The sequence below is a fragment of the Bos indicus x Bos taurus genome, chromosome 16 (genome assembly GCF_003369695.1).
Source record: "Bos indicus x Bos taurus breed Angus x Brahman F1 hybrid chromosome 16, Bos_hybrid_MaternalHap_v2.0, whole genome shotgun sequence".
Lineage (NCBI taxonomy): Eukaryota > Metazoa > Chordata > Mammalia > Artiodactyla > Bovidae > Bos > Bos indicus x Bos taurus.
The window spans coordinates 12,129,807-12,156,127 of record NC_040091.1 but is presented as its reverse complement, the minus strand read 5'-3'; the positions used below and the strand labels follow the sequence as shown (position 1 = coordinate 12,156,127).

The 26,321-nt window shown below is 37.7% G+C and overlaps 1 protein-coding gene across 1 annotated transcript in view; it reads left to right on the top strand.

Annotated features, from left to right (window-relative positions):
* The first annotated feature begins 214 nt into the window (after window positions 1-214).
* CDC73 (cell division cycle 73) overlaps window positions 215-26,321 on the top strand; it is a 91,937-nt gene continuing 65,830 nt past the window's right edge. The window contains exons 1-10 of the mRNA XM_027564411.1: window positions 215-378; window positions 2,923-3,028; window positions 6,569-6,638; window positions 8,617-8,679; window positions 8,759-8,811; window positions 11,943-12,031; window positions 15,789-16,005; window positions 19,608-19,706; window positions 21,554-21,632; window positions 23,473-23,537. Of these exons, the coding sequence (XP_027420212.1) occupies window positions 248-378; window positions 2,923-3,028; window positions 6,569-6,638; window positions 8,617-8,679; window positions 8,759-8,811; window positions 11,943-12,031; window positions 15,789-16,005; window positions 19,608-19,706; window positions 21,554-21,632; window positions 23,473-23,537 (972 nt within the window). The 5' untranslated portion in view covers window positions 215-247. The remainder of the gene's footprint in view (window positions 379-2,922; window positions 3,029-6,568; window positions 6,639-8,616; window positions 8,680-8,758; window positions 8,812-11,942; window positions 12,032-15,788; window positions 16,006-19,607; window positions 19,707-21,553; window positions 21,633-23,472; window positions 23,538-26,321) is intronic.

Sequence of the window (26,321 nt, the reverse complement as noted above, 5' to 3'; positions counted from 1 at the left end):
GCCCGCGGCGGGGCCTTGCCTCCTAGCGCGGGGTCCTCGGCGGCCTGGGTGGCTCCTTCCCCCGCTGCTGTCGTAGGCGCGGACGGCTGCCAGTGCGGCTGCAGTTGGCTCGCGGCGGCGGCGGCGGCGGCGGCGGCGGCCGAGGCAGAGGGGCGGGGGGTGGGGGGGTTGAGGCGACAGGCGAAGGGGGCGGCGGGCGCGGCGGCGGCGGCGGGGCCCGGGGCCGGCGGCGGCGAGGGGGGCGAAGATGGCGGACGTGCTCAGCGTCCTGCGACAGTACAACATCCAGAAGAAGGAGATTGTGGTGAAAGGGGACGAAGTGATCTTCGGCGAGTTCTCCTGGCCCAAGAACGTGAAGACCAACTATGTGGTTTGGGGGTGAGTCTGCTGCGGCGGGGGGCAGGGCTGGGTGCCGCCGGGTTCCCCCCTCTCTCTCTCCGAACCCCTCCCCCCCGCTCCCCTTGGGGGTGGAGGAAAACGGGTGCTCCGGGGAAAAGTTTTCCCGGGAGCAGAAGTTGCAGCTCGTCTGTGAGGAGGAGCGGCGTCCGGAGGGGTCCCTCCTCCGCGGCTCCGTATGGAGGTTTCTGCCTCTGTGTGGAGGTCTCTGTCCCTGTGTGTTGGAGAGCCGGCCGGGTGCATAGGTGCATATAAAGGAGCGCCCCGCCGGGTCCTAGGGCTGCTCTTTTTGTCCTTTAGTTGTTGTTGTTTTTTAAATTTCTCTCTGAGGCTGTTCTGCGTTGGTCTCTGCTGGCCCTTGGCAGCTCCTGGTCGGTTCCGTCTCCTTTCGCGATTCCGTCAAGCAGAAAGAGAAGGGAACCCACTCCATCAGGTTAGGACGGGAAAGAGATTTCGGCGACCTGGGACAAGTCGTCGGAATCTGTTGGAGTTGAAGGCAGGGGTCTTCCTCAGGGAGAAAGTTCCTGCATTGAAATGAAGTCAACTTTGCCGTTCTAAATGGGAAACGGGTAGAGTGTGCGACTGGGGGAAATGTGTGTGAAGAGAGTGTTTCTGGGAATGTTGATTCCGGTGGGGGTTGCCCGAGTTTAAGTCCTTAAGGAAGACACCTGAAGGGAGGTCTGTGGGTAACCTACATGGGAAAAGTATCTGAAAAAAATAGATATATGCATATGTACTTCAAAAGAAAAAAAGGTCTGATCATCGTGAGGGGCTTTTTGAGTGAACCGTCTCTCAGTGGCGTTTCATTTGGATAGCTAGAACCCTAGACGGAAACTTCCATACTTGCTTTGCTTGATTGAATGGGAGCAGTGGACTTTAGGAAGAGTTGATGAAAAGCTAGGGGAAGTTTAGTTCCTTGGTTTTTATTTACTTTTTTGGCATCTTGGGCTGCTTATGGTTTAATTAGCTTTGTGCAGATGGCTAAAATCATTCTGAGTTTTCTGTTTTTTTTTCCTTTCAAAAGGAACTTGCACAGGCAGATTTACATTTTAAAAACAAATTAACAGCTTATGTGAAGAAAAGTTTATTTGATTTGAGGAGGAACAAGCTGGAAAAGGTTAGGAGTTCTCTGCCCCACACATTGTGTAGGAGCTCAGCGCTGATTGGATTTTTGACTGATTGGTTTTTCTTGAAAAAATGGTTGAGTATTCACAGTGTGAGGGTGTTCAGTCCGAGAACTGGAAAATATTTTGAAAACCTGGGTCGGTGCCTCAAAGGAGGTTACCTCAGTCAGAGTGGAAGAGATGACACATAAGTTGATACGAATCGAATTCCAGTTCCTAAAGAGAGCAATCACTTCTAACTGGGAAAGTTTTCATAGAAGTGTGTTTGACCTATGGACATGCTAGGTTTTTCTTGAATAAATGAATGAACAAATGTTAAGGAATGGATAGGAATTCTGAGGACGAAGTAGTGGGCTGGGTCTTCGCAGCTGAGGGAACTGCGTGCTTAAAGACCTGAGAGCTGGAAAGGAAATGTTTTGATAGCTGAGTGAAGCCAGTAGTAAGAAAAGTGTGCTTAGAACAGTAGATTGCAAACCTTTGCAGCAGTGAATCACACCAATACATGTATTTTCATTGAGTGTTATTCTCTGTGTATAGGGAAATGCACACATATGCATGACCTTAATATTTACCCTTACTGAATGCAGTGCATTGTTTTTTTTTAATGTATCATGAAGAGATACAACTTGTTAATCATGTATTATCTACTTCATAGTACAGTGATAAGTGATATGTGGTTTGAAGTATATTGATTTGGAGAAAAAGTGGAAATAGAGGCTAGAAAAATAAGTTTGAGACTGATTATATTGAGCCATATTCAGATGGATTTAAACAATACGTTGATATTTCTAGATGGGGAGAATGTAATAGGACAGTGGGATTGGACAGTAACATTTGTTGAGCAAGTAGTATTATGTATTTGCATGAAAGGGCTTGCACTCCTGGACGACTGTTTTATCACAGGTAGAATTAGTTTTGGTTTTACATCACTGATTTAATTTGAGAGAAGTCATAAGAATCATAAGAATCTCTGAATTTAATTGTAGTGTTAAAGAATGTTGGTAAGGGTGTTTTCTCAGCAGAATCTTACTTAGAAAACATGGTAAGTTTCTTGCAAGTTTAGCCTAAGTGACTAGTGTGCTTCTTTTAATCAGTTTGTTTCTCTTAAGGATCCTTCCTAACTGATTAGGTTTCTCTATTAACAAAGCCCAGAAGCTAATTTGGACCAAATTCTAAAAAGTCTGTAGTAATAAAGTTTGAATAGTACTTTCCTTACCTCTTGCTTTTTGTCATTGTTTGCATTTGTATTTCTTTTGCCCAAATGCCATTTTCACTTATTAGATTTCATACTCTTAAGAATATTTTTCTTTGGATAGCACCGTGTGTGTAGATAATATTGTATGATTAAGCCCAAGGAGTTGTATTAGAATTGTGAGTAACAATCTTGTCTTAATCATTTCAGGACTGGGAAGGAAGGCCAACCTAGAGAGTACTACACATTGGATTCGATCTTATTTCTACTTAATAATGTGCACCTATCGCATCCTGTCTATGTCCGACGTGCAGCTGTAAGTAGAATTCATTTAGAGACTTGTTTTGAATTTGATAGTTGATCCTATTTGGCGATAACTTCCCTCATGAGTTTCAGATCAAAAGAATGAAAGGTTTATCTGTAATAAAGTCTCCTGGAGGGTCAAAGTTAGATCAATTTATGTGGATTTTTTTTAATTTGTGATTTTTTTTTTTTAATTTGTGAGTTGTGAGTAATGTTTATATTAGTAGGAGTTTCAGAGCTGTTTTTTAGGGATGTTTTAAAAATTGTGTAAGCCTGTGGGAAGACTCAGATATTCAGAACTCTAGTTTCAGTTCAGTTCAGTTGCTCAGTCTTGTCTGACTTTGCGATCCCATGGATTGCAGCACGCCAGGCTTCCCTGTCCATCACCAACTCCTGGAGCCTACTCAAACTCATGTCCATTGTATCAGTGATGCTATCCAACCATCATCCCCTTCTCCTCCCACCTTCAATCTTGCCCAGCATCAGGGTCTTTTCCAATGAGTCGGTTCTTCACATCAGGTGACCAAAGTACTGAAGTTTTAGCTTCAGCATCAGTCCTTCCAATGAATATTCAGGACTGATCTCCTTTAGGGTGGACTGGTTGGATTTCCTTATAGTCCAAGGGACTCTCAAGAGTCTTCTCCAGCACCACAGTGCAAAAGCATCAATTCTTCGGCGCTCAGCTTTCTTTATAGTCCAACTCTCACATCTGTACATGACTACTGGAAAAACCATAGCTTTGAGTAGATGGACCTTTGTTGGCAAAGTAATGTCTCTGCTTTTTAATATGCTGTCTAGGTTCTTCCAGGGAGCAAGCGTCTTTTTATTTCATGGCTGCAGTCACCATCTGCAGTGATTTTGGAGCTCTAGTTTAATCTCAAAGAAAAAAGGATTTTTTGGCATCAAAAAGAGTCAGGTTTAGTAGACAGCTTTTTTCCCTTCCTTTTTTTTTTTCCCCCCTTTTTTCAGGGATTGTAGTTCCCTGACCTGGGATCAGACCCATACCCCCTGTAGTGGAAGTGTAGAGTCTCTACCACTGGACTGCTGGGAAGTTCCAGTAGACAGCTTTTTAAAATGAATTTTTTAATCAACAATCTTTTTTCATTGTTGATAAATTTATTTGTTTTCAGATGATTGAAAGGTGCCTGCTTTCTGCCTCAGAGTGCTTGAACACAGCTTCTTTGAACAAGAAATATATGTTTAGTGTCAAGTGTGTATTGAAAAATGCACTATGTGGGGTGAAAGTATTTGTGACTTGGGAAATTGTGGTATAAAATAGCAGCGTCTTGCTCTATAAAGCTCTGTTAACTCAGGTCTTTAAAAATGAAATCAGGCACTGATTAGAAAGTTTTGTTGAATAGGTCCATTCATTTTGAGGTAATAAAGATAGTCCAGACTCTTTGTTTAGGTTTACATTATGTCTCTGGGGAATGACTGTAGCACATAACTGATGCCATAACTGTTACTGTGGTCCTTAGGATCTTTGGTCCCATAAGGTTTAACTATCATTTCTCTTGAATATTTGCTAGATTGAAAGGGTAGAATTTGGAAAGTCTAGGGTTCTACAAAATTTTTAACTCCTTTGTTGCTCTTTCCTTTGAGCAGACCTTCTGAAACAACTTTTTCTGACTCATAGCCCCTGTTTTCTGTTGGTGATAACATACATAATCCATTAGTGACTAAATGGTCAAGTGTATTATCAAACTTAGATACAGTAATTTAAAGAAAATTAATTCAAATCTTTTAACTTAATGGTAGTCCATGTAGACTAGTTTTTAAAAACAAGCCCCAAAAAACCTGTGCGCTCTTACTTGTTTATACTCATAAGCAGAAATTTAAATTTAACCTAACTTTTAAAAAACAAATTAATTTCAAGTGATTAAATATTGTTTATCTCGTGTCATTAGGGTGTATGTGCAGAATATTTGGTGCAGTAAAATATGGTCAGTATTTAGTATAAGGTAATTAGCCAAAATATTAAGGGTGCTTACTCATTGTTGCCTAAATAAAGTAACAGAGTTTCTAACTGTATAATTCTGTAACCAGCTTTTCCCTGTACTCTGCTATTGCTTGCTTACATTATGAAAACTGTGGAGAAAACTGTGGTAATGACAGAATTCATTGGATTTATCACCAAGGATGACTTGGTGCCTAAAGTATACAGTTTTATTTGTTTTGCTCACCTCTTTACAAATTGCTAATATAAGAGAACAAAGGAAAACTACTCATTTATCACAATAGACACATTTTCCAAATTTAATTTTTTACTCTTTGTCTCCTGCTTACAAATTTATGCACACTCAACAGTAGAGAAAAGAGATATGTAATGTAGAAAGTAAACAGCTGTCATTAACATTTTACTGTATAGTCTCCTAAATTTTTTCCCATTCCTAAACAACACATACCTGTTTTTTAGTCATTTTCTTTTTTTCTTTATTGAAGTATAGTCAGCATTCAATAGTAGTTTCAGGTGTACAGCATAGTGACTCTGCATTTATATACATTGTGACTTGATCACCACATTAAGTCTAAGTAGTAACCGACTGTCATCATACAACATCTTTACAGTATTATTGATGATAGTCCTCATGCTATACATTACATTCCCATGACTGACTTCATAATTGGATTGATTGTTTTTTTGATGTTGAGTTGTGTGAGTTATTCTATTTTGGAGGCTAATCCCTTACTGAATATATTGTTTGCAAATATCTTCTCCCATTCAGTAGGTTGCCTTTTCATTTTGTTGATGGTTTCCTTCATGATGCAAAAGCTTTTTTGTTTGATGTAGTCCATTTGTTTATTTTTTTATTTTGTTGCCCTTGCCTGAGGAGGCAGATCCAGAAAAATACTGCTTAGATTCATATCAAAGAACACACTGCCTGTTTTTTCTCCTGGAGTTTTATTGTTGTATTTAATCCATTTTGAGTTTATTTTTGTATATGTTATAAGAAAGTGGCCCAGTTTGATTCTTGTTCCTGTAATAGTCCAGTTTTCCAAACACCATTTCTTGAAAAGCCTGTCTTTTCCCTAGTGTATATTGTTGGGACATGTACTTATTGTTAATTATGAAAATTTAGTTGAAGTGCTAATTTAGTTTATTTGAAAGAGTTCAGGTACCATATTTTGAGGAGGTATGGTTAGGGTGTGAGAAACAAAAGCACTCTGGAAACCCTAAATAAAATGAGCAGTCTATGGGACTAAATCCAAAACATCATGAGTAGAATTAATAAATACTTAGAATAATCCAAGGGAAAAAATAATAATATAATTGGTATTTTGAAGAGGGTTAGGATTATTGTTTCATTTCTAATGGTTATCTTTTGTATATGTTACTGGAACTGAGAATAAAGTTACCAAAAATCAATATGCTTAAAAATTTTCAAGATTTTATTAGATTTGTTCAGTCTGGTTATTTTCTGGAAATATGATTCTAATATATGTTGCCAAGATAAGTTGGAATAAAATTCAGATGTTAAAAGTTGTTTAACTTTACTAAAGCTTCTTATAATTGTTATTGATTTGATAATCTATTTTAAAATTTTGGCTCTAGACCGAAAATATTCCAGTGGTTAGAAGACCTGACCGAAAAGATCTACTTGGATATCTCAATGGTGAAGCATGTGAGTAATTTTTAAGTTGGTCTCATTCTTAAACAGGAGTTGGTTTCCACTCCCTGTAAAATAAGAATCAGTGGGAAGAGATTATGAATTCTCATTATAAACTTCCCCTACCTGCAACTCTGTCCACGTGCTGCTTTCTCTTTCCTGTTACCGTGTATGCACTTTACTCCTAGGACCAGCTAGCCCTTCCCTGCATGTGAAGTCCATTGCCTTTTGCACTCTCAGAGACTTTTCCTTTGTAAATGGTTGCTTCTCTCTTGCATCATCAGTTCTCTTCTGAATCATTCCATTTAGGATGTACACAGTAATATCTCTCATTAACAACTTTTTTTAAACTCCCTCCTTCCTATTTGCTGGGCTTCCCAGGTGGCGCTAGTGGTAAATAACCTGCCTGCCAATTCAGGAGACATAAGATGCAGGTTCTATCTCTGGGTAGGAAAGATCCCTTGAGGAGGAAATGGAAACCCACTCCAGTATTCTTGCCTGGAGAATCCCATGGACAGAGGAGCCTGGCAATACAGTCCATGGGGTCGCAAAAAGTGGGACACAACTTAACAGACTTAGAATGCACACGCTTCCTGTTCTCTACTGCTCCATTTTTCTTCTCCTTTTTATTACAAAATTCTTAGTGAGAGTTGTGTGGTATCACTGCTTCCTCTTTACCTCTGATTCTCTCTTGAGTCTGCTCTAGTCTAACTTTCTTCCTCACTGTCTCACTCACATCACTCTTATAAGGTCAATGCTGACGCATGATTGGCAGATCCTTTGGTCTCTGCTTTTCACAGCTAACCTGACCTCAGTAGCATTTGATACTGTTGACTGCTTACTCCCCTTTGGAAAGCTTTTCTTGACTTGGCATCTGGGGCCACAGACTCTTGAGGTTCTCTTTCTACTCATTGTCCACCTCACTTTTTTTCTTGATTCCTTATCTCCAACATTGACGTTTTACTGAGCTTCACATTTATAAATTCACTGTCAGCATCTTCTCTTGGGTATTGAACAGGTGTCTGAAATGTAACATATCCTAAATAGAGTGCCGACTCCCTCTTTCCCTTCTCGCCACAGACAATGAAAGAGCAGGTCTGGTCTCCCAGTGTTTCCATCTCAGCAAATGGTCCCCCATTCATGTAGTGGCTTAGGCTGCAAACCCTGGAGAAATCTTTGATTCCTCTTCTCTCATAGCTCACATCCTTTCCACCAGCAAATCCTTTCTTTATCTTTGAAAGTATGACGGCTTCTTAGCATTGTATAACCACCCTGATCCACCTTCTTCCTTAGACCATTGCACAGCCCTCTTGAAGGTCCTTGCTGTTCGTTTCCTACCGTGTAGTCTCTACTCACCACTTAGAGGGACCTGTTTTTGAAGAGCATCTGAACTTGATTGTGTCACTCACCTGCTCAAGGCCATCCTGTACCTTCCCATCACACTTGGAATACAGCTCATCCTCCTTCCCTGACCTGCACAGTCATGCTCTGCTCATCTCTGTGACCTCATCAGCTCTCAGTCTCCCTGGTTCTTGTAGCTTTTCTGACTTTAGATCCTATGCACTTGCTATTCCCTCTGTGTTAATTTTGTTTCACATTGTCACATGGCTCACTACTCGCCACCCGATTCAGAGCTGTGCTCTAATGTTGATCCCTCGTGAATTAATACGTACGTTTATATTTTTATTTATGTTGTCATACACTTCTACATACCTACCTTGTAATATGTTGGGAATATGTTCTTTATAGTTGATTTCAGTCACATTGTAAGTTAAATGGTCAAAAATAGTTTGTCCTCTTACATACTTTTTATTACAGATCAATCTTTTATAATAAAATGCTTTTACAAACTTGCTTTAAAACTTAGTTTTTTAAGAGACGTAATCCTATATTAAGTAAGAAATGTAACAGATATTGAGTATTTCCCTTGCATAAATTTCTGATCTTACATATTCAAATATTTGTCTTTTCACATATCTTTTTAAATCTTCAGCAACATCAGCCAGTATAGACAGAAGTGCCCCTCTAGAAATAGGTCTGCAGAGATCTACTCAAGGTATGTCTTGTTTCATGTTTATACTGAACTCTCAAACACCTGTCCCCAAACTGTACATTTATTTCTTTTTTTCTTACAGTCAAACGAGCTGCAGATGAAGTTTTGGCAGAAGCAAAAAAACCACGAATTGAGGTAATGGAACTTTATTTTTAAAGTGATTCTTTTTTTTTAAATGGAGATTGAAATTGTGTAGTAGTAAGAATTCTTTGCTCATTGTAGTCCTAAGAGCTTTTTTTCTTGAAAAGTGGTTATATTTGCAATTGATTAATAAGTAGCTTGAGCTCTTATATTCTATAAGATCTCTCACATACTGGCTGCATGATGGACAAATTACTTTATTTTCTTTGCCTTTATATCCTTGTTGATGGAAGTGTTGGACTAGATGAGTAGTCAGAGCCTTTTCTATAAAGGGCCAGACAAGCCCTCCTTCAGGCTTTTGGGGCCTTGTCTTCATCCAGTTCCTCCCCTCTGCACTGTAGGCAGAGCGGTGCATGAATGACGAGGCGAGGCTGTACTCCAAAAAAACTTCATAAAACGGGCAATGGGGCAGATTTGGCCTTTGTGTTGTGGTTCACTTTCCCTTGGAATAAGGTGGTGTGGGAGTTTGCTCCCCTCTGAAGAGCTGTGAACAGTTACTTTTTCCTATGTTAACTTGTCAGGTTAGATGATTTGGTAGTATTTTATAGTCAGCAAGTGGAATATTACTGTTGGTAAACAAGGACAGTTTATGTTGAGTAGAACCCTTTAGGAAATGCAGCTAATGTTGAAAAGATGATTTATTAACTAGGTCAGTTGTCTTAAAACTTTACAAAGTTTTAAAATGTTAGGAATTTAAATTGTATAATTACAGTACTGTTTATTTAAGTTTATAACAAGCCTCAGATCAGTTACATATAAACATTCTGAAAATGGAAGATAATGCATTAGAGGCTTGCTTAAAATCTGAGAAATGACTAAATCGGCTATAAATAAATGACCAGTATAGGAATAACACTTGTAATCACTGGTAGGGTTAACATTACTAGAAACTGTAAGTCTTTTCATTTGATACTTGTGTAACAATCCAATAGTTGTACCTTTTGCCTGCTTCATGAATAGCAAAGCATCCACAGTTAGAAAAGGATAAGGAAAGTAACTCTTAGGGGCAAGGTTGGTTGGTAAATACATACAGTAGAATCACTGACAAAATTTCATGCCAAGATTATGTAATTTTGCTTCAGTGTACTCTGAGACTTGTTTTTTCAGATAATGATAGAGATAATTAGCTCATTGTTGTTATTCTGCGCCAGGTGATACTCTATGTACTTGATGTACTTTGTTAACTCCTGTAATCCTCACCATCACCTCCTGAAGTCGGCAGTACCACATATGTCATCTGTGAGCTCACAGGCTCAGAGAGCAGTGACTTGCTGGGGAGCACATAACCAGGATTAGAGCCCAGGCAGTCTGGCTCCTGGCTGCTCCCCTCTGCAGGGTACAGATTTTGTGGCAGCAAAACTGAAATTTTCCACAACTCTTTGTGTGTAAAAGGAGGTTGTAACACATTGTGTACAAAATAAGTGAATTTAAATTCTTCATTTATTGGGGAAAAACTGAAATTCATGGTTTAATTATTTGAAAGAGTTGAATATCTCAGAATTGCAGATTTGCTAGGATTCTGATAACTTTAAAAATCAACAAGAAATAGCATAATAAAATTCTTTCCAGAGTATTTGTAGAGTTAAATTGAATTACATAAATAGCCATATTACACACCGAGAGTTTTCAGTTCAAATATCTGTTGAGGGCCTGCTAGGCACTTTGCCAGCAGAGAGAAACCTTGGGATCTGGTTGAAACCTAGGCTGCAGTTGTCTTTAAAATCAGTCTCTTAAGGAACTTGAGTAATATGTGTTAAACTTTTATTTTAGATGTAATTTAACACATTTGTTGAGATATTAGTCTTTGCATTCACCCCGGCAACATGGCAGTTTTAAGTTTAACATGGTTAGAACGCAGTTAGAGCACGACGTTTCTCTGGGTTTGTAGAATCTACTGATGGATTTTATACAATTTCATATTTGTTAGCCATAGACACTGACTCTGGTTCTCAGTTTTCTCATTTGTTGAATGTAGGCATTGAACTAGATCAGAGTTACTAAGTTTTGTTTTTTAAGTAACCACTTTTCAGACTTAACTTTTACCTGAGATTCTAATACCTAAATAAGGTAGAAGCTGAGTTGCAAAGGTTGAAGTCAGGTATGAAATGGCTCATGGGCACTTTGTAGGAAGCGCATGGCGTTCTGAAGAAGATCCTTTGAAAAACATTCAGCTTTCACTTCTGGTGTTGTTCTGTGCTAAAAGGTTCAGGACCTGGGGCAATATACGAAAACCATCTGGATCCAAGATGAAAGTTTTGACTGTGGTTAAGGCTCCTCATCAGTTCAGTTCAGTCGCTCAGTCGTGTCTGACTCTTGGCGACCCCATGGACTGCAGCACACTAGGCCTCCCTGTCCTTCACCATCTCCCAGAGCTTGCTCAAACTCATATCCGTTGAGTGGGTGATGCCATCCAACCATCTCATCCACTATCATCCCCACTATCATCCCCTCCTTCTACCTTCAGTCTTTCCAAGCATCAGGGTCTTTTCCAAGGAGTCAGTTCTTCGCATCAGGTGGCCAAAGTATTGGGGTTTCAGCTTCAGCATCAGTCCTTCCAGTGAACATTTAGGACTAATAAAATGTTACTTTTCTGAGGAGAAGGAATTTTTTGTTGTATATTGTCTTTCTGAGTAAGAGTAGCTATGCTATATTATAAAAAAGCCTTAATCATAGGAAAAACTTACTAAAGTTTATTTGTAAGCTTTCAGTTCTAATCTTAGGTGCTCCAGCATACATTTGTTACTGTTTTTATGTAAAGTTCAGTTCAGTTGCTTAAGTCGTGTCTGACTGCGACCCCCTGGATTGCAACACGCCAGGCCTCCCTGTCCATCACCAACTCCCGGAGTTTACTGAGACTCGTGTCCATCGAGTTGGTGATGCCATCCAACCATCTCATCTTCTGTCGTCCCCTTCTCCTCCTGCCTTCAATCTTTCCGCATATCAAGGTCTTATCCAATGAGTCAGTTCTTTATGTAACTAAAAGTATTATAAAATTGACCCAAGGCCAGTGATGCCTGGGACTTTATAGGTGGGACCTTTGGCAAAAGTTACGTGCAGTGTTTATGGTTTTTTTGTTGTTTTAAAAGTTAAGTAAAATTTTAAAATATTTACTGACTTATTTTCAGGATGAAGAGTGTGTACGCCTTGATAAAGAGAGATTGGCTGCTCGTTTGGAGGGTCACAAAGAAGGGATTGTACAGACTGAACAGATCAGGTAAGAATTTCTTTGATAGAAAATAGGCAATTTAGGCAGTATATATAAGTGTATGTGGAAACAGGGGTATTAACATGCTGTCTACATATATGACATTCTTCAGTGTGTGTCTCCCTGCCCTCAGTTCGAAAGAAGATGCTCGAGCATTTTTTATGATGGAGGATTGGAAGCCATTGTGCTGCTTAGGCTTTCTGGAAGTTTCTTGATTCTGATACCATATTGATCTTTTAAAAAATTATTCCATATCCAAGCCACTCATTTGTCATGAAATCTCTTATTGGTTTATAGCAGTGATCAGCAGACTTTTCTGGTAAAGTACCATATGTTAAATATTTACATTTATTGAGATTATTAACATGCTTAATTCTAGGTCAATAATTCGCTGCTGTTTTCTGTTTGTCTCTTTGTTCTTTTCAAAATTTTGTTCCCTAAAGCGCAAGTTAACTTGATTTTGGATTAAATGAATATATGCTATGATTCTGTTCTGTCCTCTGTTGGCTGAGTAGTGTGTGCTGCTGTTCTCTCCGAGTGGCTGCTGGGGGTCGTTGTGTGTGGCGTGTGGCATCACAGTCTGCCTGCAGGGTCTGCCACCTTGTGTGCAGGGCAGGAACCTCAGCACGAGGCGCTTCCTGTTCTCTCTTGGCGTTTGTGCTGCTGTTGTCATACGTTTTACTCATAAACGTGTTCCAAACACCACAGTGCATTGTTCTTACTCTTGTTTAAGCATCTAGGGAAAATTGTGTGTACTATTTCCATGCCTCCTCTTCCCTGTTGTAGACTTATGTACCCGTTTTTTTCCTCTTTGGCCTGGCTGACTTACTTTTTTTTTTTAACTTAACGTTCTTTTAACATTTCTTTCTGTTTAGGACGCTGGTGTTTCTTTCAACGTTTTTATTTTGGAAAAAATCCCCCTCCCCCCCGCTTTTTAAAAAATTTTCATTGGATGTGGAATTCCAGACTACCTCTTTTTAAAGTGTGATATACCACTGTCTCCTTGATTGCATTGTTTCTGGTTAAAAATCTGCTGTTACCCCTTTTTCTTTTTTTGGTGGCAGCTTGTGGCTTGTGGGATCTTTGTTCCCTGATCAGAGATTGAACCTGGGGTCCTTGGCAGTGAAAGCATGGAGTCCTGACCACTGAACCACCAGGGAATTCTCTTTTGTGTCTTTTAATGTGGCTTTTTTCCTTTGACTACTTAAAAAGTTTTCTGTATTGCAGGTTTGGAACTATTTAATTATCACATAACTTTGGAGAGTGTTGTTCATGTTTCTTGTGCTTGAGTTTTTGAGGGGATTTTTGGGTTCATAATTTTCAGTGAATTTAGAAAAGCTTTTATACCGCTTCCTCAATTTTTTTTTCCCCCTTTCTCCCCTCTTTCTGACCTAATTACTCGTACTCATAATTGTTCAACAGCTCGCTTATGTTCTTTTCTTTTTTTGGATTGATTCTTTTTTCTGTTCATTTTGGATAGTTTCTGTAGTTTTGTATGTAGTTCTCTCATTTTTTCTTATATAATTATATTCGTATTATATTGGTAGTCTCGAACATTGTATTTTTTACCTTTACAAGTTAAATATACAGCCCATGTCTCTCTGTTGAATGTGTGGAATAGTTATATTATTTTGGTGCCTTTGCCAGTCCTGCAGTTTTTTCCAGTTTAGATTTCTCCTCGTTCTGGCTCACATGTTCCTGCTCCTTTATATGCCTGTACTGTTTGGATACCAGACATTGTGCATCTTACATTGTTGAGTGCTGGATGTTTTTGTGTTTTTCTAAATTTTCTTTTTTGTTTTGTTTTGGGACATAGTTACTCCTTTGAAACAGTTTGTTCCTTTTGAGTCTTGATTTTTTAATTTAAAGAATTGTTGTTTGAACAGTGTTTAGTTAGGGTGTAAGAATTGTTGTTTGAACAGTGTGTAGTTACTGCCCACCATTGTTGAGACAGGACCATTTTGACCATTACGCCATCTAACGCCCCATAAATATGAGGTTTTCAGTCTGGCTGGTCGGACTAGGTTCTGCTCTTCCTCCTGTGTGGGTGCTGGACTCCGTTCCCTCTAGGTGGTTCTGTTCCTCGCTTTAGTTTCCAACTACTTATGGACTAATCAGTAATCTGCCAGAGTACTCGAGGGGTCCTGTGCAACTCTCTCTTCTCAGGCACTCTGGCCTGTGAGTTCGTGTACTCTTTGATCTTGCTGGAATCCCAGCTCTATTTTCCCAAATCAGGATATACGGTAAGTTTTGCCTGAGTTCTCCCCCCTGTGCTGTGTTGGGAACTTACAAGGGTGTAAATTGCAACCTCCATAGGGCTTACTTACTCAGTTTTCATGTGTGAGAGATCACTGTCTTTCATTACTTGATAGAAGATATTGAGTAAACTGTTGTTTCATATATTTTGACTGTTTCAAGGTAGGATGATTAACCAATCCCTGTTACTTCATCCTGGCTAGAAGTAAAACTCCAGAGCTTGTCCAGTGCACGTTTTGATTATAGTTTAGAAAAGTGTTTGAATTTGGCTCAAGGTATGCTGGTATGCTTTCGATTTTAAGGGAAAGTTGCATAGTATTATATAAAATGAATCAAATGCTGATACATATTGAGCATCTGCTATAAAGTACTTTCATACCTAATGGAAATAAAATAGCATACTACATAATACTACCATGTTTAAACCTGCAGGAATTCCTGTCTTTTCCCCACATGTTGTTTAAACGTATTTCAAGATTGTCATCTTGTGATTAGAGTAATAATTTTATCAACTGCTGTTAAGGTATCCAAACTCTTTTTCTTGTTTTTATGTTGTAAGAAATGACACTAAGCTTATCATTTTAATGAAATCTATACTTTCATTGTTAAGTCTGTTTTTTTATTACTTCTGAAAGCATAGTTTCTGTTTGCTATTTCAGTGCTTTTTGAAAATGAAGTAAAAGAAAGAAAATGAGAACTTCAAAGTATCGTTTTATGTTCCAGACTTTAAAAGGGGTGTATGTTTATGTGGCACATAAATGTCTCTGTCAGCTGTAAAATTGATATGTTGTGTATTATAACATAGATTTGAAACCTTGAAATAAATTTCAAGGAAAACTTTGGATTCTTTACAGAATGAAATTCCTCCCCCCCACCACCCCGCCTTTCAAGGTGTTGTGTGCACATGCTTATGGGGGGGGGGGGTGTGTGTGTGTTTGTGTGTATGTATGTATGTGTGTGTATTTGCATACAGGATGGGGAGGGTTAGCAAACAAAAGTCTCATATAAAAGGCTTTTTTGTGGAGGGAGAGCAGAGAAAGTTTTATTACAGGGCCACATAAGAAGGACAGGTGGCTTGTGCTCAGAAAACCCAAACTGATGGGTTTCAGCAAAGTATTTTTAAAGACAGTGAGGGAGCGGTGTCCCAGGGTATGTGATTGGCTTGTGCAGAATTCTCTGATTGGTTGATGGTGATCAATCTAAAAGGCTATATTAATGAATTATTTGGGTAGGGGAAGATATTTTTAAAAATGTGAAAAATAATTGTGCATCGTTCCTCCTAAAAATTACTAATTTGCTTATAGGGTAGTATTTTTATGTGGACTCTTAGATGGTTATAAGTTATCAAGTGTGTCAGTTTTATGTATATGAAGGAAATGTTAATGTATATGTATATGGAGGAAATTGCCACTTAAAGTATTATTACCAGGAAGTTATAAATGTAACAAAATATTTTATAGTGTGCTCAAGAGATCCTTGCTGTGAATATTAAAAAAGACGTTGCTTTCAGGTCTTTGTCTGAAGCTATGTCAGTGGAAAAAATTGCCGCAATCAAAGCCAAAATTATGGCTAAGAAAAGATCTACCATTAAGACTGACTTAGATGATGATATAACTGCCTTAAAACAGAGGAGTTTTGTGGACGCTGAAGTAGATGTGACCCGAGATATTGTCAGCAGAGAAAGAGTGTGGCGGACGCGAACAACTATTTTACAGAGCACAGGAAAGGTAATTAAAATATTCCACTTCTTGTTTGTTAGTGTCTGTGTGTATTTCAACTACGGTTGATTTTAAAGTTGGTTAAAATTTCCTGTGAGGAGGAATTTTTTGTATCTAAGAGAGCAGTAATCATTTAGCTTTCTAACTGACCTGTTTACCATTCCATGCTAGTGTATGATTGGTGGTTGGTCATCAGATAAGCTGATGAAAAAGTCTGAGTCAAAGTGCGAGTCCCTTTCTTTCCACCTTATTTATAAATCCAAAGAGATTTACAATTTTGGTGAGATTTTTTGCTTAAACCCAGTGAACAGGGAATATTGATGGTGAGCTCTCTGGTCATTAATACCAATATTAATTTTTTTCTTCACAAAGTAGAGGACTTAATGAAAATGGCCCAACAAACATTTATTTGTTTATTTGATACATTCTCTTCTGTTGGGTGGTTGTGGCAGTGTTTGCTGGTTCCTCATTAATGGAGTTGTTTTGTTTTTGGCTGCAGAATGGTGGGTTTTCTTCATTTCCTTTCCCCCTTTTTCCTGCCTCCTCTCTCCTGTCTTCTTCTCTCGTTTCCTATTCATGATTATAAATAACTGCATTAAAAAACATCCTTGTACATACACCTTCATGCATTTATTACTACATAGCAGAGGGATTAATGCCTAGAAGCCAAATGCTGGTTAAAGGAGACATGTACTTTAAATTTTGAAAGATAAGTTCAAAGATACTGGATATTTAGTGTCTTAATATATCTCCAAAAAGGTTGAGTCAGTTCTGTTTCACTTACCTATTTTCACCTCTCTTTTCCTCCCACACATCTGAATTTTCTCTTAAATGTTAATTGTTCACTGAGACACAGTTCACAGTGATGATTTGGTGAGAAGATTTTTTAGAAATGGTGAGATTACTGTTGAAAGTGAACTTCATCATTGGTCTAGGCAGACTCATTTTGTTTGCACATTGTTTTTGGATTCTGGCCCTAAGTTCACTGTGCCATTTTAGTAGAATAGCTACTACAAGGAATAATATATGAAGGGAAGAGTTTTTTCTCTTGTACTTTGACTTGTTTTGTAGAGTAGTTGATGTCAAGATTAAGAATCATTCTCCAGAGCTTAGAATTATGAAGAAATCTGAAAACATGAGTAAACCTTAAGTTTGTATTTAATTTATCTGTTGATGAAAGATAGTGAAAGTCGCTCAGTCGTGTCCAACTCTTTTCGACCCCGTGGACTGAATAGTCCGTGGAGTTCTCCAGGCCAGAATACTAGAGTGGGTAGCTTTTTCCCTTCTCCAGCGGATCTTCCTGACCCAGGAATCAAACCCATGGTCTCCTGCACTGCAGGCGGATTCTTTAGCAACTGAGCTATGAGGGAGCTGTCGTAGATCTGTTGATACTCATTTTTAATGCCTAGGGTGGCTAATAGTTAAGTATTACTACTTATATTGTTCTTCCAGTGTTCATTGTAATTTTTGAAATGAATAACTTCTTTGAGCTCTAGGTGGCAGGATTGTACCACCATTTCACAACTAGAATTTAGCATTGTTGGCACCAATGTGTAATTTAAAAATAAGTTAGCATTAGAAGAACTGTTTTGTAGCTAGGTTTGCTTCTGTGAGTATTAACATTTTAAAAATCAAAATGACGATTTTGACTGGTAGTCCCTCTGTATACTGTTTTCATCTGACAAACTCTTAAAAAAAACAAACAAAAAACTTTTAGGTGCTTATTGCCCTGAATGGCCCTATGATTTTAAACAGATCTTCATTATTACCACATAGCAGGGTTTTCTTATTGGCTGAGTTTCTTGAGCAAAAGCTATTTTTTCAAAATTCCATTGCAAGCACCTTACAAAAAAGCAGTCTAATTTTATGATACTGTTTAAGATATACTTTTAAATTTACACACACTAATATATAGTCATTGTTGAAAAATTGATAAAAGAGATCACTAAAAGGAAGGTATAATAATCACTTGTAATTTTATCACATAAAAATAGCAACATTTTAATTAAGTTTTTTCTGGAGTTTGAGTCTCTCATGAAATGCTTTATTTTTAAAATAGTGAAATTTGCTTTTCATGTTTTTAGCTATTTTCTTAATAGGATTAAGACTTTGATTTGCATTTGTCACTGTGTTGACATTTGCACTTCTGGTGCAAAAGCAGTGGTTAGTTAACTGCTAGTATCTTGGTGTGAATTAAAGCATTGGCACCAATCTTTGCTAGTGGCAATTTTGTCCACTAATAATGGCCTTGATGAAATTAAAAAATTCACTAATTTTATTAAATCTTAACCTTTAAGTATATTCTTACCAGTATTTTCTGTGATGAAATCAGAACACCAAAATATGATGATTGTCTCCATGAAAAGCACATGTGCATTTGGCATTTTTTGGAAAATGAGGGAGGAAAGGCTGTGGGTTCAAGAAATAAAATTGACAGTATTTTTTGGTCAATTAAAAGAAAGTTAGAATTTGGGAGGTTCCTTTTTGCTACTGAGACCATAGAGTTTCCTAAATTTAACATAGTGTCACACTTGCTTGTCATTAACATTTTGGAAAATAGTTTTTCATAAAAACAAGTTATTTTTACTTGGAATACCTTTTCCCCTCATTTTTGAAGGAATTAATATTTTAAAAATAGCGCAAATCTCTAATTTGATAAATATTATAACCTGTATAAACCAAGTCTCTTTGGGGTGTGCCATGATTTTTAAGAGTAAGTGGTTGTGAGATGTGTGTTTGTTGTCCTAAAGAATTATAGGAACTAGTAAGTGCTGTTACTGTGGCAGTGGTTAACATTATGTTTCAGGCTGTCTCTCCTCTCCTATCCATGTTTATTTGTGTGACATTTATGTGACATCCTCCAGCAGGCACGTGGGGGCACTGACTTGGGGTGCCTTGGTCCTGGCCTTCACAAAGGTTATATTCTTCAACAGGAGACAGAATGTTGCTTAAAATGATGAGTGATGAACAGGCAGAATTAGAAGAGCCCCAAGGGAACTGAGGGAGAGTCTCAGGTGAAAGAAGAGTATTTCATGAAGGAGTGGTCAGATTTGCCAGCTTTGTTCAATGTTGCTAAGGTTGTTCATGTAAAAGTTGTTATGTTTTTAAAAATCTTTCCAACTTACACAGCTTTGAAAAGTGCATGTTGACTCCTAACAGTATCTCAAACTTTCAACATCTATAAAGTATAGTAGTCTGAAATTAGCATTGGAGTTTATCAAGAAGAAGCTTTAATAGTTGATTTCTTTCAGAAGAAATAATTTCTTCTACAACTAAGAAGCTCCCTTGACAGTAGATCTGCTATAGTTTTGTTTTTAAATGTTACCTTGTTTTCTGCTTACATTTTTTGAATAAATGGAGAATATCAATGAATTTATAGCTAGTTATGTACTTTAAGTAAAATGAAAATAAGTGAATAACATTGGGTTTATAATAAGTGGTCTTTGGATGAATTTCCTAGTAGTAGTTGATTTTTACTTTTGTGCGTATAGTAATCATGCCTCATTATGATGTAGTAAGGGAAGAATTAATAGAGAAAACTGAATCTGAAATTGTTTATTGAGTATTTAATTTTAAGTGGACTCAATAATCGAAATCCATTTCTGTTTCAGAATTTTTCCAAGAATATTTTTGCAATTCTTCAGTCAGTAAAGGCCAGAGAAGAAGGGCGTGCACCCGAACAGCGACCGGCCCCAAATGCAGCGCCTGTTGTAAGAACATTTTGTTGCTTCTATAGTAGTTTTATTAAAAGTGATTATTCAGTGTTGTCATATTGAAAACATCTTTAAGTATTTATTTGCTTATTTATTTTAGAATTGAGACATACAAAATTATATTTTTTCAAGTATACAGCGCAGTGATTTGACATTTATATGTATTGCAAATTGATCAGAACCAGAAGTCTAGTATCCATCTGTTACCATACAGAGTTATTGCAATATTATTATTTATTGACTGTATTCCCCATGCTGTATTTTGTATCCTTGTGACTTAATTATTTTATAATTGGAAGTTTGTACCTCTTAATCCCTTTTATTTGTTTTGTTCCAACTCCTCCCAACCCCTGTAATGACCACACGTTTGTTCTACATCTTTCTGTGAGTGTGTTTCTGTTCTGTTTGGTTTGTTGATTTGTTTTCTTTTTTTAGATTCCACATATAAATGAAATCTATGAAGCCAGTTTCATAAGATTCAGCAAAGGAAAAATAACATGCAAATAAAACCTTTTTCATTTTATAATTTCTAAAAGTATGTCAAAATTTGGTAGAGTACTAATACAGTCTTTGCAAGAGTAAGTAGGTTTATTTGTTCATGAAATTCTTGGTGTTTAACCTTTTCAAGGTAGTGAATTTTTGCTGGTATTTAGATAAACACTTCAGGTGACTTGCTGGCCAGGTTTTTTTTTTTTTTTAATTGGAGGATAATTGCTTTGCAATGTTGTGGTTTTTGCCATATATCGGCATGAGTCAACCACAGGTGCGCATTTTTAAGTGCCTCTTACTTGTCAGGCAGTGTGCCGACAGAGATACAAGACGTATAAGAGTGAAAAGCTTCCTTTGCACTTACGGTCTAGTGGGACATACAGATAAATAAAAAAGGCAGGGATAGGTGCTGTTATTGCAAAACAGAGTGTTTATAATTATGAATTGGTGGACTTGTTGAATAGCAACTGGTAGGAAACTTACATCAACTCCTAAAACAGTTCAACTGTTAACTTTGTGACTAAATATTCTCTGTATTCTCATAATCATTAAACTACTTGAAAATTTTAATGTTTGGCATTTGACTGTGGAAGTATATACCTAGTGACAGTCTTGAATGAATATGTTTTATTTGGAGTAATAATTGTGGTAGCATCCTATTGTAACAAAATGAAAAATATTTCAGTCTTTATAAATACCATGAATTTCCCAAGCAATTTTGGGAATATTCTTTAAATACACTTTTTTAGTTTATCACAGACTTTTATAGAAAGTATTTGTGAGTTAATTAGATGTTAGATTGGCACGTTTTTCTGAGTGTTTTAAAAAAACAGCTTTGTTAACTTCAGCTTTGCACTGTACATTGATAAATGGGTTTATTGTCATTATTTTATTTATTTAATATAAGGATTAATAATTTGGGGAATAATTCAGTTAATAGACTCCAACATGCCAGTTGAATATAAGGTTTGAATTAAAAGTTTATTTTTTGGGTTAAAGAAAAATAGTTTATGATTGGAGTGAGTTTATTTTTAAAGAAATTGAATCGTAATGAAATTATTAAGTGCACCCATTTTATTTCTGCAGTTTCTGAGAATTTTGTTTTTCGCCTCGGTGCACATTTACTTGGTGTTCTTTACCTCCTCCCTAGTTGAGATGGTTTTCTAGCAGTAAACAGTATCTTGAAAATCAGCTTCAGACGATTCCCCAGTTTTGTCTACTCCTTGTTTTGGTTTTATTGGCCAAGGTATTAAGAGGAAAGCTTAGAAAACAATAGCTTTATTGTGGTTTTTATTATAAGTATTAAGTAACAGTTTAGACAATATTGACATATAACTTATGATGTTCTTCTGCAGGATCCCACATTGCGTACCAAACAGCCTATCCCGGCTGCTTACAACAGATATGACCAGGAACGATTCAAAGGAAAAGAAGGTGAGTTACTTGATCTTTCTCTTCCCCTTGCTGTGGTTGTGCTGAACCTGAGAGGCAGTGCGACCTCATGTGTGGGAGCAGGAGTTGGCTAACTTCTGCAGGCCAAGTCTGTGCCACCACATGTTTTTCTGAATTATGTTTTGTTGGAAAACAGCCGCGCTCATTCATTTTTGTATTACCCCTGTCTCCTCTAGCACTGTGACAGCAGTGTTGAATTTTGACAGAGATCATGTGGCCTACAAAGTCTAAAAATACTGTCTGGCATTTTACAGAAAAGTTTTGATGTTCCTTTAACAGTAGTCTGTCTCAGTTTCCTTCTGTGTGTCATTACGATACTAATAGTATTAATAGTAATCCCTTTGGGTTATTGTGGGGATTAAACTAGTTAATAAAGTCCCCAGAATAGTGACTGGTGTATATAATAAGCTACCTATAAATAATTGCTATTGTTAGCCTTAATTCTATTTCTCAGAAGTTTATTTTAAGGTAGAAACTCTACATATCAAATCATATTTCCCCAGTTATAAATGTGTGCGTTGAGGACTTGGGCACACAGACTGGAGTAGCCACGTGAGGACTGGCTTTGTGATGGCTCCAAGGCTCATTCAGCAGTGAGCCGTTTCCACATCAGCAAGGTGCTTAGTGAGGGTGGGACTAATGTCAGTGTAACTTTTCTTGGGCTCTTCATTTATCTCATTCATGAAAAAATGAGACAGAAGCAACTGTAAAAGGGTAGCATTTATGATTTCTTTCTTGCATAATCTGAAATCCCCATAAGTTTATTAAAGAACTTGTTGCCTTGATGCAGTGAATTTTGTGTGCTTGTTCCATTGGCTGGATAAAGGTAGGTACTGAATGGCATAGAAAGACGGTTGCTGCTGCTGCGTCACTTCAGTTGTGTCCGACTCTGTGCAGCCCAATAGAGGGCAGCCCACCAGGCTTCCCCGTCCTTGGGATTCTCCAGGCAAGAACACTGGAGTGGGTTGCCATTTCCTTCTCCAATGCATGAAAGTGAAAAGTGAAGTGAAGTCGCTCAGTCGTATCCGACTCTAGCGACCCCATGGACTGCAGCCTACCAGGCTCCTCCGTCCATGGGATTCTCCAGGCAAAAGTACTGGAGTGGGGTGCCATTGCCTTCTCCGAGAAAGATGGTAGTTTGTCCTTTTATCCAGTTTTTCTCTTGGAATGATTTTTGTCAAGTAGGGGTTGGCAGCTTACAGCCCATAGACCAAATCTGAACCTCCTGGGGTAGAATCAGGCTATACTCATTTGAATACTTATGTTGTTCATCCTGCCTTTGCACTCCAAATGCAGAATTCAGGAGTTGTGACAGAGACTGTATGGTTTGCAGTGTGTAAAATATTTACCTCTCTGACCTGTTACAGAAAGGTATACTGAGACTCTGTCCTGGAGTGCCTGTCGATATTTAGTGTTGCTTTTCTACGAATTACATAGCAGGTACTGGTGATTGTTACTTTGGAACACAGATTTTTATGTTAAAGAGTTCATATTAGGACTAAATAACTTGGGGATTATAAAATATTTTATTCAGTTTCACTTTTTGTATTTCCAACCAGCTATATGACTTGAACACAGTTGTAGAGACAGTCCTAACCAGCTTCTGTACTTTGGGCCCATTGGTGTGTGTTGTTTGCATCTTTGAGCCTGGTATTCCTTTGAAAGTTTTCATCTTCACAAGTATGTAAGTTAACTGTATGTCTAGTAGATTCAAGGCTTTGTTATTCTAGTGAGCTATCAGATATAATGTAGATTATTACTTTAGATTTGCTATTTATCATAAAATATATAAAATCTAATGGTAACCTCACTTTCTTTATAGAAACGGAAGGTTTCAAAATTGACACGATGGGCACCTACCATGGGATGACTCTCAAGTCTGTGACGGTAAGTCACTCTGACTCCAGAGGTTGTTATGTTCCAGTCATTTTATGTGAGTAGCAGATGTTGAAGGAAATCTGTGTTCTCTAGTAGTTTCTATTTCAGGCATTTATCTTTAATGGCCAGTTGTGCTGACAGAGCTGAGGGGTATTATTTGATTCATGGGTGTCTTTTTTTTTTTTTTTTTTAAGCTGAGTATGTTTAAATGAAAGTTGTTTTGATTAACTTGCAAGTAGATTGGATGCTACCTGGTTGGAGATTTTAAAGTTAGTGATGAGATAAGAGGTTACATTTGGGAGAGTTCTTTGCCATAGTATCTCATGTCCTTAAAATGTAATGTTTTACGTTCTGAAAAGACAGATTGTAGTAGTTCATGTCATGCTACGAATTGCATACTTGACACAACCGAATACTTAATGTCTGTGATTGTAAGCCTTTGGCTCACTTTTAGCAAATTTGTCTTTTTTATTTTTTAACCTCCTAAAGATGATTATTTCTAGATGATCTGACCAAGCCCTATTTTTTTTTTAGAAAAAATAAGTTTCAGTTGTACAGTGTTGTAATTTAACATCTGTGTACGCTACTGAGCGATCACCACAAGTCTGCCATACAGCTGACCCCCTCACCCATGTCTCTTAGCTCCCAACTACCTATATTTCTGGTCACTACTTATGGTTAATGCAGTAATCTTTGTATCAGTGAGTTTTTCTTGAGTGTTTCCATTTGTTGTGGGGTTTATTTTTTTTTTCGGTTTCTGCATATGAATGAAATCACATGGTATTTGTCTTTATCTCTGTTTTGGTAATACACTGATTTTTAAATTGTCATCAGATTTGATTTTATATTATTAAAACTGTATGAGGACTCCTTATTCATTCAACAAGTGCTTATTGAGTACTTGTGTCAGACATTGTTCTGGTTGCTAGGGTTGTTGCTGTGACTAAACCAGATAGGACTCTTTAGACAGAGGAGTCAGAGAGGCCTCTCTGAGAAGGTGACAGCTGAGGAGAGGCTTGGTGAAGAGCGTTGTGTAAAAGACATGCAGGCGTCAGGACTAAGGCCCCACACGCCACGGTGTCCGGGCCAGGTCACTGGAGTAGAGTGGGTGAGGGGAATGTGATAAAAGACTAGGTAAACCGTTTTATGAGATCTGCTTAGTTCTTCCTGACTTTAAAAGGTAACTCACAGCTGTAAGATTTAACTTAAATTCTTAAAGATTTATTTATTGATGTTTATTTGGGGGCAGAACTTGCCTATTGGCCAGTTCTATAGTGAACTATAGAACTGATGCTATTATGTAGCCATCAAAGTAAGGTTTTTGTGGTTATTTTTGTCACTGTTGGTTTTACTTTTGTCTCATCTGAAATGCTGTGAAATAGATTTCATAATTGAACTTCTATGCGAGTAGTAAAATGTGTGATAGTTTTTAATAGATGCTTTTTACAGAACCGTTTTTCTAAAATCCAGGGACAGCTTCTTAATTAAACAGGGTGAGAATGATGAGGCTGTGCTTCCTTATCAGAGTCTTTGTTCCTAAATATACTTGTAAGAGGCAAATTTAAACAGTTCTGTGGTGTGTGATTTTACAGGACCAATCACAGAAACACATTGTGTAGGAATACAGCAGAAAGACTAAACATGGTTAAATTGTTAGTACTTTTAATGTTTTAATGCCCGGTTTGAATCTCTGTCCTGCTCGTGACCTGAGTCATTTTAGCGTTGTTAGAGAATAATACACTGAGAACTTTGAATCTAAAAGCTTTGAAATTTTAAATGAACCTCTGACTCATCCTTTCAATGTAATTTTTTTCTCCCTTTTTTTTTTTCAATTATTACCTGTTTGTGAGCTTGTGAGTTTCACCAGCTTCTCTGCCTTATTCTCCAATTAAGAAAGTTTCTCTTGTGAGATCCACACAAACATACAAAGCTATTAAGAGTATGTTAAAGGCTTTGTTGTACAGATATGACTTCCTTACTAATTTATGTGCAGTTTATTTTTGCTACCCTTGTTCTTCAGGGTTTTGAAATGCCTCGTTGATATACATAGTTATTAAGGTTAGTTTCAGTCTACATTAGGATTGATCTGCATATCTTTTAAGTTGAAGACGCTCGAGTTCTCTTAGATTTTAGACTAAACTAGTAAGTTGACTTATGCAGACTAGAAAATTTTTGTACAAATGAGTTCTCTACATGTATTATACAGAAGGAATATGTGGGTTTTTTTTTCTGCATCTTTTTTGGCTGCCCTGTGGTGCTTGAAGGATCTTAATTCCCTGACTAGGGATTGAATTCATGCCCCCGGAAGTAGAAGCACGGAGCCCTAATCACTGGACCACTGGGGAATTTCCAAGGATATGTGTTTTGATAATACTTCGTAAGAATCATAATTGAAATCTATAGAAATAAAGGCCTAGGCAGTGTATTTTGTAATGTTTCATGAAGATGATGATTTATTGAAGTTTATTATAGAAACAGAAGCCCAGGCATCTCTAAAGTCACAAGTTTGTGTAGCTGGGCCTCTGGTTAGATTTTGAATCGTGCCAAGAAATGCAGGGTCACAGGACCTTTATGTTGAAGAATAGCTGGGGGCTTTCCTGGTTGGGAGACTTCCTTCCACATGTGTCACTTGGGTTCTCTAATGTTTAAGAAATACTGGATTAAACATATTTTGTGGTACAGGAATGTTGTCATTTTAAAATTATAAATATCTTAACTGAAAGACAGAGTGTGAACTCTTTCCTGGGCTGTTTACCCCCCAGGTTGGCCCCTTTCTCCCTCCTGTTGAGAATG